Source organism: Manis pentadactyla, chromosome X, assembly GCF_030020395.1.
Source record: "Manis pentadactyla isolate mManPen7 chromosome X, mManPen7.hap1, whole genome shotgun sequence".
In the NCBI taxonomy this organism is placed as follows: Eukaryota; Metazoa; Chordata; class Mammalia; order Pholidota; family Manidae; genus Manis; species Manis pentadactyla.
Genome location: NC_080038.1, coordinates 116,650,493 through 116,663,842, shown reverse-complemented (window position 1 = coordinate 116,663,842; position 13,350 = coordinate 116,650,493). Strand labels below are relative to the sequence as shown.

General features: G+C 41.1%; 1 protein-coding gene across 1 annotated transcript; it reads right to left on the bottom strand.

The window, feature by feature from the left end:
• Nucleotides 1-56: 56 nt before the first annotated feature.
• Nucleotides 57-12,340, bottom strand: LOC130681816 (uncharacterized). The gene is made up of 6 exons (XM_057495391.1): nucleotides 11,819-12,340; nucleotides 11,401-11,674; nucleotides 11,202-11,302; nucleotides 3,697-3,836; nucleotides 1,534-1,574; nucleotides 57-419 (listed from the first exon to the last, which is right to left on the bottom strand). Exons 1-6 carry the CDS (start codon nucleotides 12,338-12,340, stop codon nucleotides 331-333), a joined length of 1,167 nt encoding a protein of 388 aa, XP_057351374.1. The 3' UTR covers nucleotides 57-330.
• Between the last annotated feature and the right edge of the window lie 1,010 nt (nucleotides 12,341-13,350).

Genomic DNA, 13,350 nt, shown 5'->3' with positions numbered 1-13,350 from the left:
TGGGATCTGTTTAACACATTTGAAATCTCAGACTCAACACTTTTCTTTTGCTAGCTTACAACTTGTTACTGATATTCCCTACACACAGTATGGCAATACCAACAACTGATTAGCCTTGAGTGTCAGAAGTCTGAAGTAGCACAGGATTATTACTGTGGGTTTACATTTCAACTTTTACAAAAATCTTACTATATGGTGGTTAATTTCAGGGAATGAGGCTGTTCTGAATTGTCACTTAATGAATGAAATTGTGTTATACCAACCTTGATCATAATTTCAAACCTTATTTTTTCTGTCTGTATCTAGGAAAAAAGAAATGTTACTTGCCTCTTATTTCTTAATATCCTGTGGAGGGTGATTTACAACATTTTCCATTGTGGCAGAAAGACTTGGAGCTTCAGGTGAGGTACATTTAATTCCTGGGGGAAAGAAGAAATGTGAAAAAATGATGTAGTTCTCCTTCCTAGGCTGCCATAATATCTAGATTTACGATAGTCAAGAATGCATTTATGTATGCAGGTTAAGGCTAGTATCTCCAAGTACAAGATGCCTTTTATGAAGTCTCAAAAAACTTCCAGTGACTCACCACTGCGCTCAGGGACAAGCCTGGACTCCCTAACTTCTGGCCCTGAATTACTTTGTCAGCTTAATCTCCCGTCACTCCCTCTACCCCAGAATTGCACTGTTGTGCATTTTATTCAGTAGGAAGGGGGAACCACTGAGTACGTTTGAGAAGAGGAATTACAGATTTAAAGCTGTATTTCAGGAAGATTACATTTACAGCAAATGCAAGATAGGTTAATTAGAGGAAGAAGAGACTGGAGGCAAATTATTGCAGTAGTAAGAGCAGGGGTGGTGCCAATGGAAAAGCTTTTGAGAGATTTTCAGGAGGTAGATTAGACAAAATGTATCAGCTTTTAGATGTAGAATATGAGCAACAGGAAAGAGTAAAAAATGACTTAGGTTTTGTGCCTGGAAAAAAGGAGGAACAGAGAACTGGTTTGGGGGCAACTGGAAGATGATGAATTTCGTTTTGTGCATATTGGATTTGAGGTGTCCATTGGCCATCGTAGCTCTCTGGGTGTGTGAGAAGAATATGCATGGGAATCTTTTGCAGACTTAGCTAATCTCTGGTCCAGCCCTGGGAAGATGGAAAACAGGATGAATTTTTACATCTGGGAAGAAAGGATAGCATTAGAAGACTGAAGTCTTTCTGGGGAGAATTCTTTACACTGGGACTCCCAAATAAGCAGTATGCCAGGAACTTACTCTCCCTATTAGTATAGGCAGCCACAGCAGGGACTCTAACTTCCCTATGCTCTGCAAATTCCAGAGGGCCTATTCACCCAGCAATCACTCAAAAATGTGGGATGCTAACTTTTACAATTATGAATTATTTTATATCTTCCTTTATCAAAATAATCATGGATTTTATAACCAGGAAAAAACATAACTTGGAAAACTGTATGGCAAAACTATAATTATTTAACTGAGAGAAAACAGAATAATTACGAACATTGCTCATTCTCTTACCTCCATCATTTAAAGGATATTTTAGTTGCTTCTTTATCTTTCTGTGTGGTTGAACATTCAAGAAAAAAATACATTCATTAGTAATTAAGCTTCTAAGACAGACCTTTGTTGACTCAAAGCAATCAAATTAATACAGTATCACCACCCATCTTCCATCCCCTACCTCTCTCCTAAACTCTGGTCTCAATGCTGATACATATCATCAACCTCTTGGACGGATCTCCCTCACTTAAACTATGTAGTTCAAAATGAAGTTTATCATGTACTTGTGTACTCCCATCTTTCCAAATTTGCTCCTTCTTTATCTTCTATATTTTGGTTAAAGGCATAACAGTCCATCCAGTGCTGTTCCAGAAAGCTTAGAGTTGTTCCATTTATTTCAGATAAGGCCAATCCAGTGTAATCTAATGGTTATTAAACACATTGATTGAAATCAAAGTAAGATACAATTCCTGACCTCAAGGATGTTATCATCTGGCAGAAAAGACAAGTATGATACAGTATAATGAGTTCTGAGATAGAAGTAAGCCTGAACACTATAGGAGCACAGACAAAAGGCATCCCACTTCAAGAAAACCTATACACAAAAAGTAAATCATCATTGTCATCTCACTCTCTCTGGAACCGCACATCTATTGAGTCACCAAATCTTGACATAATCTGACTCTGAAATATCTTAAACCTGTGGCCTCTGGTTCACTCTCATTGCCACTGCCTTAGCTTGGGCCCCTATTATTTTTATCTGGACTGCCCCAGTAGATTCAAAACTATCTTGCCTCTAATCTCTACTCTTTATGTATCTATCTCACACACTGCAACCAGACTATCCTTTTAAAACCCAAATCATTCTTATTTCACATCCCTACTCAAAACCCTGCAATGGCTTCCTACTATTGAGAGGCTAAACTCGTACTTCAGCAAGGAATATAAAGAAAGCTCTGACTTCAGCCTGTCTCTTCAGGCTCTGCCCCCCCCCCCCCCCCCCACTGCCCTGCCTTTGCTGGCTTGCATTTCCATGCTTTCACTTAACACTTTTAACATCTGTCACGTGGTCAACCTTCCTTAATTCCCTACTAATCAAGTCTAAATATCTAAGTGAAAGTGCGAACATAAGTGAAGGTAAACTAAGTGTTTCCCTCATGAGGATATTATCTACTTTCATATTCCCAAACCACCACCTGGGTTGCTTTTTATTCTCTGAATTACAGGAAACGCAGTTTTTAAGGAACCTAACCTGATTCACCACCTCACCATGCTGCACTCCTTTTACTGGACTCTCTGTTGTTGTGGCCGGGGCAGTAGCAAAACGTGGAACAGAGTGATTAAAAGCATTTTACACAGAGATTGTTCATAACTCAGAGTTTTGGGAACATGAGTTTTCAAAGACTGTTGAAATCAACTAAGGGACTGACTTCAAAAGGAAGTAGATTTGAACTTCCTTTAAAAGTACGTGGGTACTGGCTTCTTTGTAATTGCCAAATCCTTGTATGAGCTCTCATGTACAGATAGGTCTGCAGACTACCACTCTGGGACACTGGTAGATCAGTGTGTATTCTGGCATATCACGGCATTAATCCATGGAATGTGAGAGTCCAGTGATGGGGACCTGGCTCTCACCCTTGGTATAGGAGAAAGAGAAAGAACTATAACTCATCCCTTTGTCTCCCAGGGTATACACTTGACTTCTGCATGGTAACACTGAATGTGTGTGAGTAATAACTAAATGAACATTACAGTTGGTTGAAGATCACCTGTTTATATCAGCATAAGATCAAGTTTTAGCCAATCTCCCTTTTTGGCCTTGCAGTCATTTCCTTAAACTTAAGTTTGAAACATGATAAAAACACCGTCTTTCCCTCTGTTATTATGGACTTGGGTTTTCCAAGCTTTTTTACTTGGGATTTCTCCTTCAAATATCCATTTGGCTTACTTCTTGGGCTCCTAGCGACTCCCGTTTTTCAGGTAGAAACTCTCCTCCCTAGCCTTGGTACCAAGGTTCCCAGTCCCTGTGACCTCTTAATCTCCTTTTCTTTCTCTCTACATTGAAAACTCTGGGGGGTTAAATAGTGTCTAATACTTTTTCCAATCTGCTTTCAGTTTTTTCTAGTCCTTTTACACCTTTCTGGGGTCCACAATGTATCCACAAATGAGCTTTGGTCGTACCTGTGCTTGGTTAACAGCTCTTGATCTGAAGCTGCCTGTCTATTTTTCTGTAACAGCCATTGTTGGAAATATGCATTCTCACAATTGTCATAGCCTGTCTTGCTGTCAAACAACTTATTTCCTTGTTTTTCAATTGTTTTCTGAGAGGAGAAAAAAAGAATTAAAATTTTACTCTTGGCCAGAAATACACCCATCCTCAGATATGCCTTCTTATGGTGAGTGCTTAGTACCTTCCTGGTAAACTTGGTAACTTTACAAATGCCTTCTTATGGTGAGTGCTTAGTAACTTCCTGGTAAACTTGGTAACTTTACAAATGCCTTCTTATGGTGAGTGCTTAGTACCTTCCTGGTAAACTTGGTAACTTTATAAATGCCTTCTTATGGTGAGTGCTTAGTAACTTCCTGGTAAACTTGGTAACTTTACAAATGCCTTCTTATGGTGAGGGCTTAGTAACTTCCTGGAAACTTGGTAACTTTACAAATGGTTAATTCTGTTAACCTGCATTTAAGTCTAGAGTGGCTCCCTTTCAGATAAGTGAAAATTTCTCTCTGTAAATGAAAAGAAAGGGTCTCATTTTTATCTCTTACAGATCTCTAGAGATCTTGCTACCTGAATATTTCTAGGTCAAAATATTAGAAGAAAAAATTCTGCAGAGGACCAAACCTTTCTTCCAAACCCTACATAAATACTTTCTTACAGGCCGCAAATAAAACAAATTTCGGTATTTAACTTACTTGTTCTCTTACATAGTTTCTTTCAAAGTCTAATTTTAAACTGGTCAGATACTCCCTGTACTTATTTAATTCCTTCAAGGTACAGCTGACATATAAAAACAAAAACCAAAATGTAAATAAAAAGTTGTTACAATCGTAAAACTCTCCAGAGAACAGTCATAAAACATTCATTTTAGTAACAAGTTTGGGATCAAGGGTGATAATCGCACATTTGGGCAACTCTTTGGAAGGTAGTGGCTCTCTAACGTTGCTGTACCACCAGGAAATTTCCATCTAAATAACATTATTTCAATAATATGGTTTACATCATATTCAGGAATTTATATTTCCCCAACAAATTTGTTATTAAAACACCACTACAATGATGTTTAACCCCCCAAAGGATTTATTCTATCAAGCTGTATTGTGCTAGGTTTCCACATTCTCTCTAGTCTTCTCAAAGGTTATAGGAAATATTCTTTGACAGATATGCAGTGACATTATTACTTTTAGAGCCAGAGGAAAGGCACTACAACACAGCTGGCAGAAAAATACATAAATAACTAAATGTGTGCGTGTTTATATCTTTACATACTCAAATCATATGGTGCCTATCTTTTGCTGTTATCAAAACAGAAAGGTCTAGTGGGAACACACAGTTATTTAGAAACAACAGCTGCCTGATTTCTCTTTACTGACATACTGAGTAATTAAAATTGAGTTTTCTATTAGGTTTCCTTTATTGGTCAACTAAAGTTGATACAGGGTCCCAGTGAAGTAAAGAAACAAGTGTCTAACAAGTCCCTAGGTTTTTCCCGGTTAACAGGAAACAGGATTCAACCCACTTCATTACTGCTGGTGATGTAGCCACCCTTCTTTCATCTCTGGACGGTGTTTCTTCACTTACAGTGTGTTTTTGAACGTGGAGTGTGTAGGCTTTTATAGCTGGTTTCCAAAAGTTGACAGTAATGATCAGACAGGTTAAAATCATAAGAAGGTTGATAAAACTGCCAACACAGAAATTCAGTAGTATTACATATGTAAAATTGAATGAAATCGCACTTTTAAACCTCAATTTTTTGAAATGATTAGGTTATTCATTGAAAATAAAACATGCCAGCAGAATCTGAAGTGAAAGATTACAGACAATGGACTGATCTGGGTAAGTCTAACTGCTTTTCTATTCCTCTCTCTGTCTCTCTTTTTTAAACCAGACCTGTCTCAGGCTGGAGGTGGTAGCCTCAACCTCAGCCCAATACCTGAACATTGAGATGTGGCCCTAAGAGTTCCTACAAGATAGGTAGGATGCTTCATATGTAGGTAGAGGGGCAGACAGCATGGGCATGATAGGGTTCTAGCTTTCTTTTCCCACTTAAGAGCTTCCTTTGTAAGTTTCTAACCACTTGATTGATGCCAGCCTCTTGTCTCTCTCTCCCAAGGGACCTATCTCAGGAATCTGGGCTCACTGACCACCAATGTTTCCTTAAAAAAAGGCAAAAAAAGATATCCTTCTGGGCAATGATTTAATTTACAGTGAGACTAGACAGGAAGCCCATATCTTTCCTAGAAGAAAACAACCAAAAATGATGGCAATTGATACAATGCAGCAATTAGTGAATTGATTATTGCATTCCTCCTTTTAGATGTCGACTTTTGACCAGACCTATCAAGTAAGAAAAAAAATCCCATTAGTTAAGGCCAGGGTAAGCTTTCTTATCATCAATTAAAATAACTGGATTCCCTGACCTGAAAAGTGTCTCTGTTAATCATCACTATTATATCACTATCACTATTATATCATCACCAGTGGAAGATCATAGGGTAGACTTTTAAAAGTATGAAAATTGTCCTTTACACCTAACAGGTTATCTTTTTTTAGAAGCAAAATGTCTAAGTTAATTGGTAAAGTATTTATTATAAACTTTACCATAAAAAAAATTTAAGGAGCTTTTCAAACAGTTGCAACCCAAGTATGGTGTACTAACAAGCAAATTAATTTATAGATAGATTACTTGAGAATAAGTTTAATATCAAAATGTTGGAGTATGAGATGAGTTGTCAGGTTTGGACTGATGCATAGCTAAGGACAGGTAGCTTTGTTACATTTTAATATTATTGAAAATAAGACAGAATGCTACAATTTTGCTTCCACTTGCATTCAAAACAATCTGAAAGACCTTTAAATTCCCTGTTTCCATATGCTCTGCTAAAGTGGTCTGAAGTTCAGGAAGCAGCAAGGTGAGGTGAAGGAGCATGGCCTAAGAGTCAGGAGACAGGGGTTCTGGTCCGAATTCTGGTACTGTCTACCTGTGACCTTAGATAAATCTTGACTTTACCTCATAAGGTAGTCATGAGTTAAAAAAAAAACAAACTAAAGGTATAAATATAAAGTCTTAGTTCCTTGAGGAGATCCTCCTAAAACACAAAGGATCCCACAAAGTTAGCCTTCAAAGGAATTGAGTGTAGTGTCTGATCATGATTAAATGCATACATTTTGGAGGAATCAATATAATAAAGAATCAGTGTAATTAAATATGGAAAAAATCTGGAAATTATAGGTAGATAACACATGAATAACAGAGGTACAGAATAGCAATATGGCAAATAGAAGATATTTGAGGAAGAAACCAACAGAGAGGGCTGAAGTTACACACTAATGAGTATTACTACTTGTAGTGGAACAGGTTTTGAGTATGTTTAAGGAAAGCTAATTTATGGGAGTGTGACTCAGTCAATTTCTGTGAGGTTGGCATATATTTAATAGAACATACTGGTTTTCAAAGTGAGACAGGTACCTTGGATGTAGTCAGAGTAGGGTGAGGGCCTCCGGAGGGGGCAGGGCGGGATTTTTACAGTCAGAGCAATGTAATTACATGTAAGGAAACCCCCCTACTAAAACTCTATGTTAAACATTAAGCTCTAGGATCATTCTTCAGTGAGATCAGTTAATGTTCCCCAGATAAAGAAGAGTAGCATGTTTTAATATGCTTATCATTTGTAACCATGTGTAAGATTCACTTTAGCATACTAAAAGGCCCAGGCCTATGTGCTGTCTTTCCTCCTTCAGATCTGAGGAGGTGATTTTGCAAACTGGGCAACTAACTTAGCAAGCAGATCCAGCTGTAGACGACATGGTAAAAGGCAGGAAGAATTCCATCTTAAAAGATTGCATTTTAACACCCAGAAGGTTTAAGAGGCAGGATTCTTTAGCAAATAGACAATACCTCAGCCCACTTTGGGGGCTGGGTAGGCAGCCTTTTGATGTGCTCCTGGACCAAGGCGCTGGTGTCCCAGAGAGAAATCAAGGCAGGAAATTCCTTATGTTAATTTTTAATATTCAGGGACCACTTAACAAGTCCACACCCCTAAACTCTTTTTTCACGTTCCCAAATATCCTCAACTGCCTATAAAACCCCCTAGACAACGCACCACCACGGACTTTCTGTCCCCTCCTGGCGTGAGCCGGTGATGCCGGGGTTCTTGTTCACGAAGCTGAAGAATGAGCTTCACAAACACTCAAGGTAGGAAAGCAAGGTACAGGGGCTTTTATTTAGAACTAAAGTGAGAGAATAGAGCTCCTGGCTCATGCCAGGAGGGGACAAGAGAGCCCGTAGTGGTGCGTTTGTCTAGGGGGTTTTATAGGCAGTTGAGGATTTTTCGAGAACATGAAAAAAACTTAGGGGTATGGACTTGTTAAGTGGTCTCTGAATATTGAGAATTAACTTAACACAAGCAACTTCCTCTGATGATTTCTCTCTGAAATACCAGCATCTTGGTCTGGGAGCATATGAAACAAGGCCACCTGCTCAGCCTGACCCCAAGGTGGGCCGAGGTATTGTTTGCTAAAGAGTAAGTTAAGAATTTTTAACGTCTTAACTTCTTGGGTATTAAAATGCAATCTTAACACAAGCCAACTTCCTCTGATGATTTCTCTCTGAGATACCAGCATCTTGGTCTGGAAGCATATGAAACAAGGCCACCTGCTCAGCCTGGGCCGAGGTATTGTTTGCTAAAGAGTAAGTTAAGAATTTTTAATGTCTTAACTTCTTGGGTATTAAAATGCAATCTTATCTTTAAGGTGGAATCCTTCTTGCCTTTTACTGTGTTGTTTATGCCTGGGCTTACTTGCTAAATTAGTTGCCCAGTTTGTAAAATCACTTCATCAGATCTGAAGGAGGAAAGACAGCACATAGGCCTGGGCCTTTTAGTATGCTAAAGTGAATCTTACACATGATTATAAATGGTTAGCATAATAAAACATTGCTACTCTTCTTTATCTGGGGAACATTAACTGATCTCACTGAAGAATGATCCTATAGCTTAATGTTTAACAGAGTTTTAGTAGGGGGGTTTCCTTGCATGTAGTTACATTGCTCTGACTGTAAAAATCCCGCCCTGCCCCCTCCGGAGGCCCTCACCCTACTCTGACTACATCCATGGTCCCTGTCTCACCAGGAGCTCTGTCCTTTCACTTTATCTCTAAATAAAAGCCTGTACCTTGCTCTCCTACCTTGACTGTGAAGCTCATTCTTCAGCTTCATGAACAAGAACCCCGGAATTAAAAGGGTAAGTTATATTGTTTTCCAGCAATAAACATTAAAAAAATATGTATTAGACAAGTATCAGAAATACTAAAGGAGCCCCTACTCATCCTTGATGACACTCTAGATAGTGGAAGGATAAGGATGTCCGAAAAATTCCTGTAGAACCCTTTGCTATTGTGATCAAAGCACACAACCACAAAGTTCTGAACTTCCTTCAGACTTGGCCTGAAAGGTAAGGACAGGGAGGGAGTGTTAGGTAGAGGACTTAAAATGTATAACAATATGGGTGCTGTATACTAAGTCCCTAGCAGTGATGCCGGGGTTCTTGTTTGCGGAGCCGAAGAATGAGCTTCACAAACAGCCAAGGTAGGAGAGCAAGGTACAGGCTTTTATTTAGAGATAAAGTGAAAGGACAGAGCTCCTGGCTCACGCCAGAAGGGGACAAGAGAGTCCGTCGTCGGTGCATTGTCTAGGGGGTTTTATAGGCAGTTGAGGATTTTTCGAGAACATGCAAAAACTTAGGGGTGGGGATTTGTTAAGTGGTTCCTGAATATTAAAAATTAACTTAACTGTAAGGAATTTCCTGCCTTGATTTCTCTCTGGGACACCAGCGCCTTGGTCTGGGAGCATATCAAAAGGCCAGGCCCCCAAGGTGGGCTGAGGTATTGTCTACTTGCTAAAGAATCTTGCCTCTTGAACTTCCTGGGTGTTAAAATGCAATCTTATCTTTAAGATGGAATTCTTCCTGCTTTTTACCATGTCGTCTACAGCTGGGTCTGCATGCGAAGTTAGTTGCTCAGTTTGCAAAATCACCTTGTCAGATCTGAAGGAGGAAAGACAGCACAGAGGCCTGGGCCTTTTAGCATGCTAAAGTGAATCTTACACATGGTTACAAATGATTAGCATAATAAAACATGTGCTACTCTTCTTTACCTGCGGAACATTAACTGATCTCCCTGAAGAATGATTCTAGAGCTCAATGTTTAAGATAGAGTTTTAGTAGGGGGGTTTCCTTGCATGTAGTTACATTGCTCTGAGTGCAAATATCCTGCCCTGCCCCCTCCAGAGGCCCTCACCCTACTCTGACTACATCCATGGTCCCTGTCTCAGCAGTACTGACTCACTGCTGAGTGAGAGTGTGCAGACCAAGGTCAATTAAATTTTAAGGGAAGATGAGCTAATTGGGGGTTGTGACACTTGGTTAAGGCTTCATATAACAGCTTTTCAGAGATGGCTCAAACCAAAGGTCAGGAAGGAGAGCAAGAGAGTACATGCCAGTGAGACAGGGACCGTTGATGTAGTCAGAGTAGGATGAGGGCCTCCGGAGGGGGCAGGGCGAGATATCTGCAGTCAGAGCAATGTAACTACAGGCAAAGAAACCACCCCCGCTCTACTAAAACTCTATGTTGAACATTAAGCTCTATAATCGTTCTTCAGTGAGATCAGTTAATGTTCCCCAGATGAAGAAGAGTAGCACATGTTTTATTATGCTAATCATTTGTAACCATGTGTAAGATTCACTTTAGCATAATAAAAGTCCCAGGTCTCTGTGCTGTCTTTCCTGCTTCAGATCTGAGGTGGTGAATTTGCAAACTGAGCAACTAACTTCGCATGGAGACCCAGCTGTAGACGACATGGTAAAAGGCAGGAAGAATTCCATCTTAAAAGATTGCATTTTAACACCCAGAAAGTTTAAGAGGCAGGATTCTTTAGCAAATAGACAATACCTCAGCCCACATTGGGGGCTGGGCAGGCAGCCTTTTGATGTGCTCCTGGACCAAGGCGCTGGTGTCCCAGAGAGAAATCAAGGCAGGAAATTCCTTAAGTTAATTATTAATATTCAGGGACCACTTAAGTCCACACCCCTAAACTCTTTCACGTTCCCAAATATCAACTGCCAATAAAACCCCCTAGCCAACGCACCCCCACGGACTCCCTTGTCCCCTCCTAGCGTGAGCTGGGAGCTCTGTCCTTTCAGTTTATCTCTAAATAAAAGCCTGTACCTTGCTCTCCTACCTTGACTGTGAAGCTCATTCTTCGGCTTTGTGAACAAGAACCCTGAGGCATATCACAGGGCCATCTATCATTAAAGTGACGTTCGGACAGTAAATACTTCAACTCATTTAACTTGACTTGGTGTGTGAAATTGAAGCTGACTCCGAAGCAAAATCATAGTAGTGTTTCCAGTTTAACAGTTAACTGAAAAGGGTAAAGAAAATCATTTTGGCACTATCAAAACTTGTTTACCTTTTCACTTATATTTGTAGTGTAGAACACATTATTGCTTCCTGGGATAACAGGCAGTTTGACCACAAGAGTAAGATTCAATAGATCAGCTGCTCCGACTTCTGGAGTGGGGTTTTTTTGCAAGCTCTGTCAAATACAATTAGAAGTTTGTCTGTTTGCCCCCTAGAATTACTCTTTGAGTTCAGACCAGTCTACTCACCCTTCAATGGGCTAATACGTATCTCCAAGTAAACCAAAGAATCACACACTCTAGGTTCAAAGAACCCTCTCTGCCGACAACCCAGAAGGCCTCCCAGCTTTCCCGGGGCACCAGCCCTACCTCCGGGCCTCCCCACGACCAATCCTTGCCAGAGGCAGCTCTGGCTACTAGCGTCGGCTCGGAACGGAGCCAGGGAGTCAGAAGCTAGGTCGCCCAGGACCCCCGCCTTTCTCCTGAGCTCTGCTGAGGTCCCCGCCCCTTCCGTCGGCACGCACTTCCAAGACCCCGCCCACAGCTCAGGAGGACGGGGAGGACGGCCGGCTAGCTCCACTCACGTTGTCGCACTGCTCCGTGCCTGCAGTAGGCGGCTGCCTTAGTGGCGGCGGCTTTGGCAGCCTTGCGGCAGTTGCCGAGATACAGATCCATGGCCACCCATCAGCTCCCAGGGGCCCGGGGGCTGGGGCGGCAATCCGTCTTCCTTTCTCTCCTCACTCGCACCTTTCCTGCTGTAAGCCCAGATCAAGTCTGGGCCGCCAGGATACTTGTCAACAAGGTAACGCGTTCTCCAGGCCACGCCCCTAACAGTCGCAGGCAGGCGTGATGACGTCTTCAACAGGTATCTCCCGCGCAGGCGGCGCACTCCAGGGAGGGGTGGAGGAGCCATGGCCCTCGCTTCCGGAACCTTGGGCGTATGCGCAGGACCCAAGACTCGAGGTTTAGAATCCTCAGAGTTGGGAAAGTGGTCCCAAAGGCTTGGTGTAAGAGGGCCACAGCTGAGATTCCCTTTATATCTGCGACCAGCACCCACTCCTTTAAACCACAATGTGTCAGGTTTTGTTAGTGGGTAGCTGGGTGTAATTCTAATCTTTCTTGGTTCCCAAAGAGCAATGTCGTTTCGTGATTGGCTTGTTTCATTTAGCCTAAGGCCTTCAAGGTTCATTCCTGTCGGAGCATGAGGTAGGATTTATTTACTTTTTAAGGTTCAATAATGTTCTATGATATGTATGTACCACATTTTCTTTATCTACTCAACTACTGATGGACATTTAGGTTGGTTATTGTGAATAGTGCCGCTATAAACATAGGTGTGCAAATGTCCCATTTGAGACCCTACTTCAATTTCCTTGGATAAATACCCTGAAGTAGGATTGCTGGATCATATAGTAACCCTATTTTTAATTTTTTCAGGTCTATACTGTTTTCCATAGTGCTTACATATTTTATAATCCCACCAATGGGGGGTAAAGGGCTAGGGGTGCATATTTGTTGTAAGACCACCTGCCCTGCCCCAGCGTGGCCTGGGTTGTTGTCTGTTTGCTAAAGAGTGAGTTGAGAATCTTACTTCTTGACTTCTTGGGCTGTTTATAGTTGGGATTGCTTACCAAATTAGTCTTTTGCCTAGGTTGCAGGTTACTTGATTAGGACTAAAGAAGGGAAAACAGCACATAGGTACAGTTAAAAATAAGCTTGGCCTTTAACAGGCTAAAGCAAATTTTACAGTGTCATGATCTAACTGATACAGTGAAGTCACAAGTTATGCTGAGATACTCTTCTTTATTTGCAGAACACTCAGACATTCCAGGCCAAGTTGCTGCTGGCCTTTTGAGCTTTAACTGATCACACTGAAGATGTCCATATTCCTAGTCTGGTATCTTTACCCTAGAGAATTAGTGTGACTCTGACTTTGCATAATGCTTAATGCAGAGTTTCGATAGGGACTTATTTGCACATTGTCACATGGTTTTGACTGTAATTATCCTGCTTTGCTTTTTTTCTGGAGGCCCTCACCCTACTCTGGGACCCTACTAAACCCACGGTCCCTGTCTCACCTGCAACCTTGACATTCAATCCATCCCTACACCCTACAGCTTTTGGCTCCTAAATAGTTCCCCAAGTTGCCGTTCCTTCTACCATTGCTCCAGTTGAGCCAGTCATCATTTCTTGTCGACA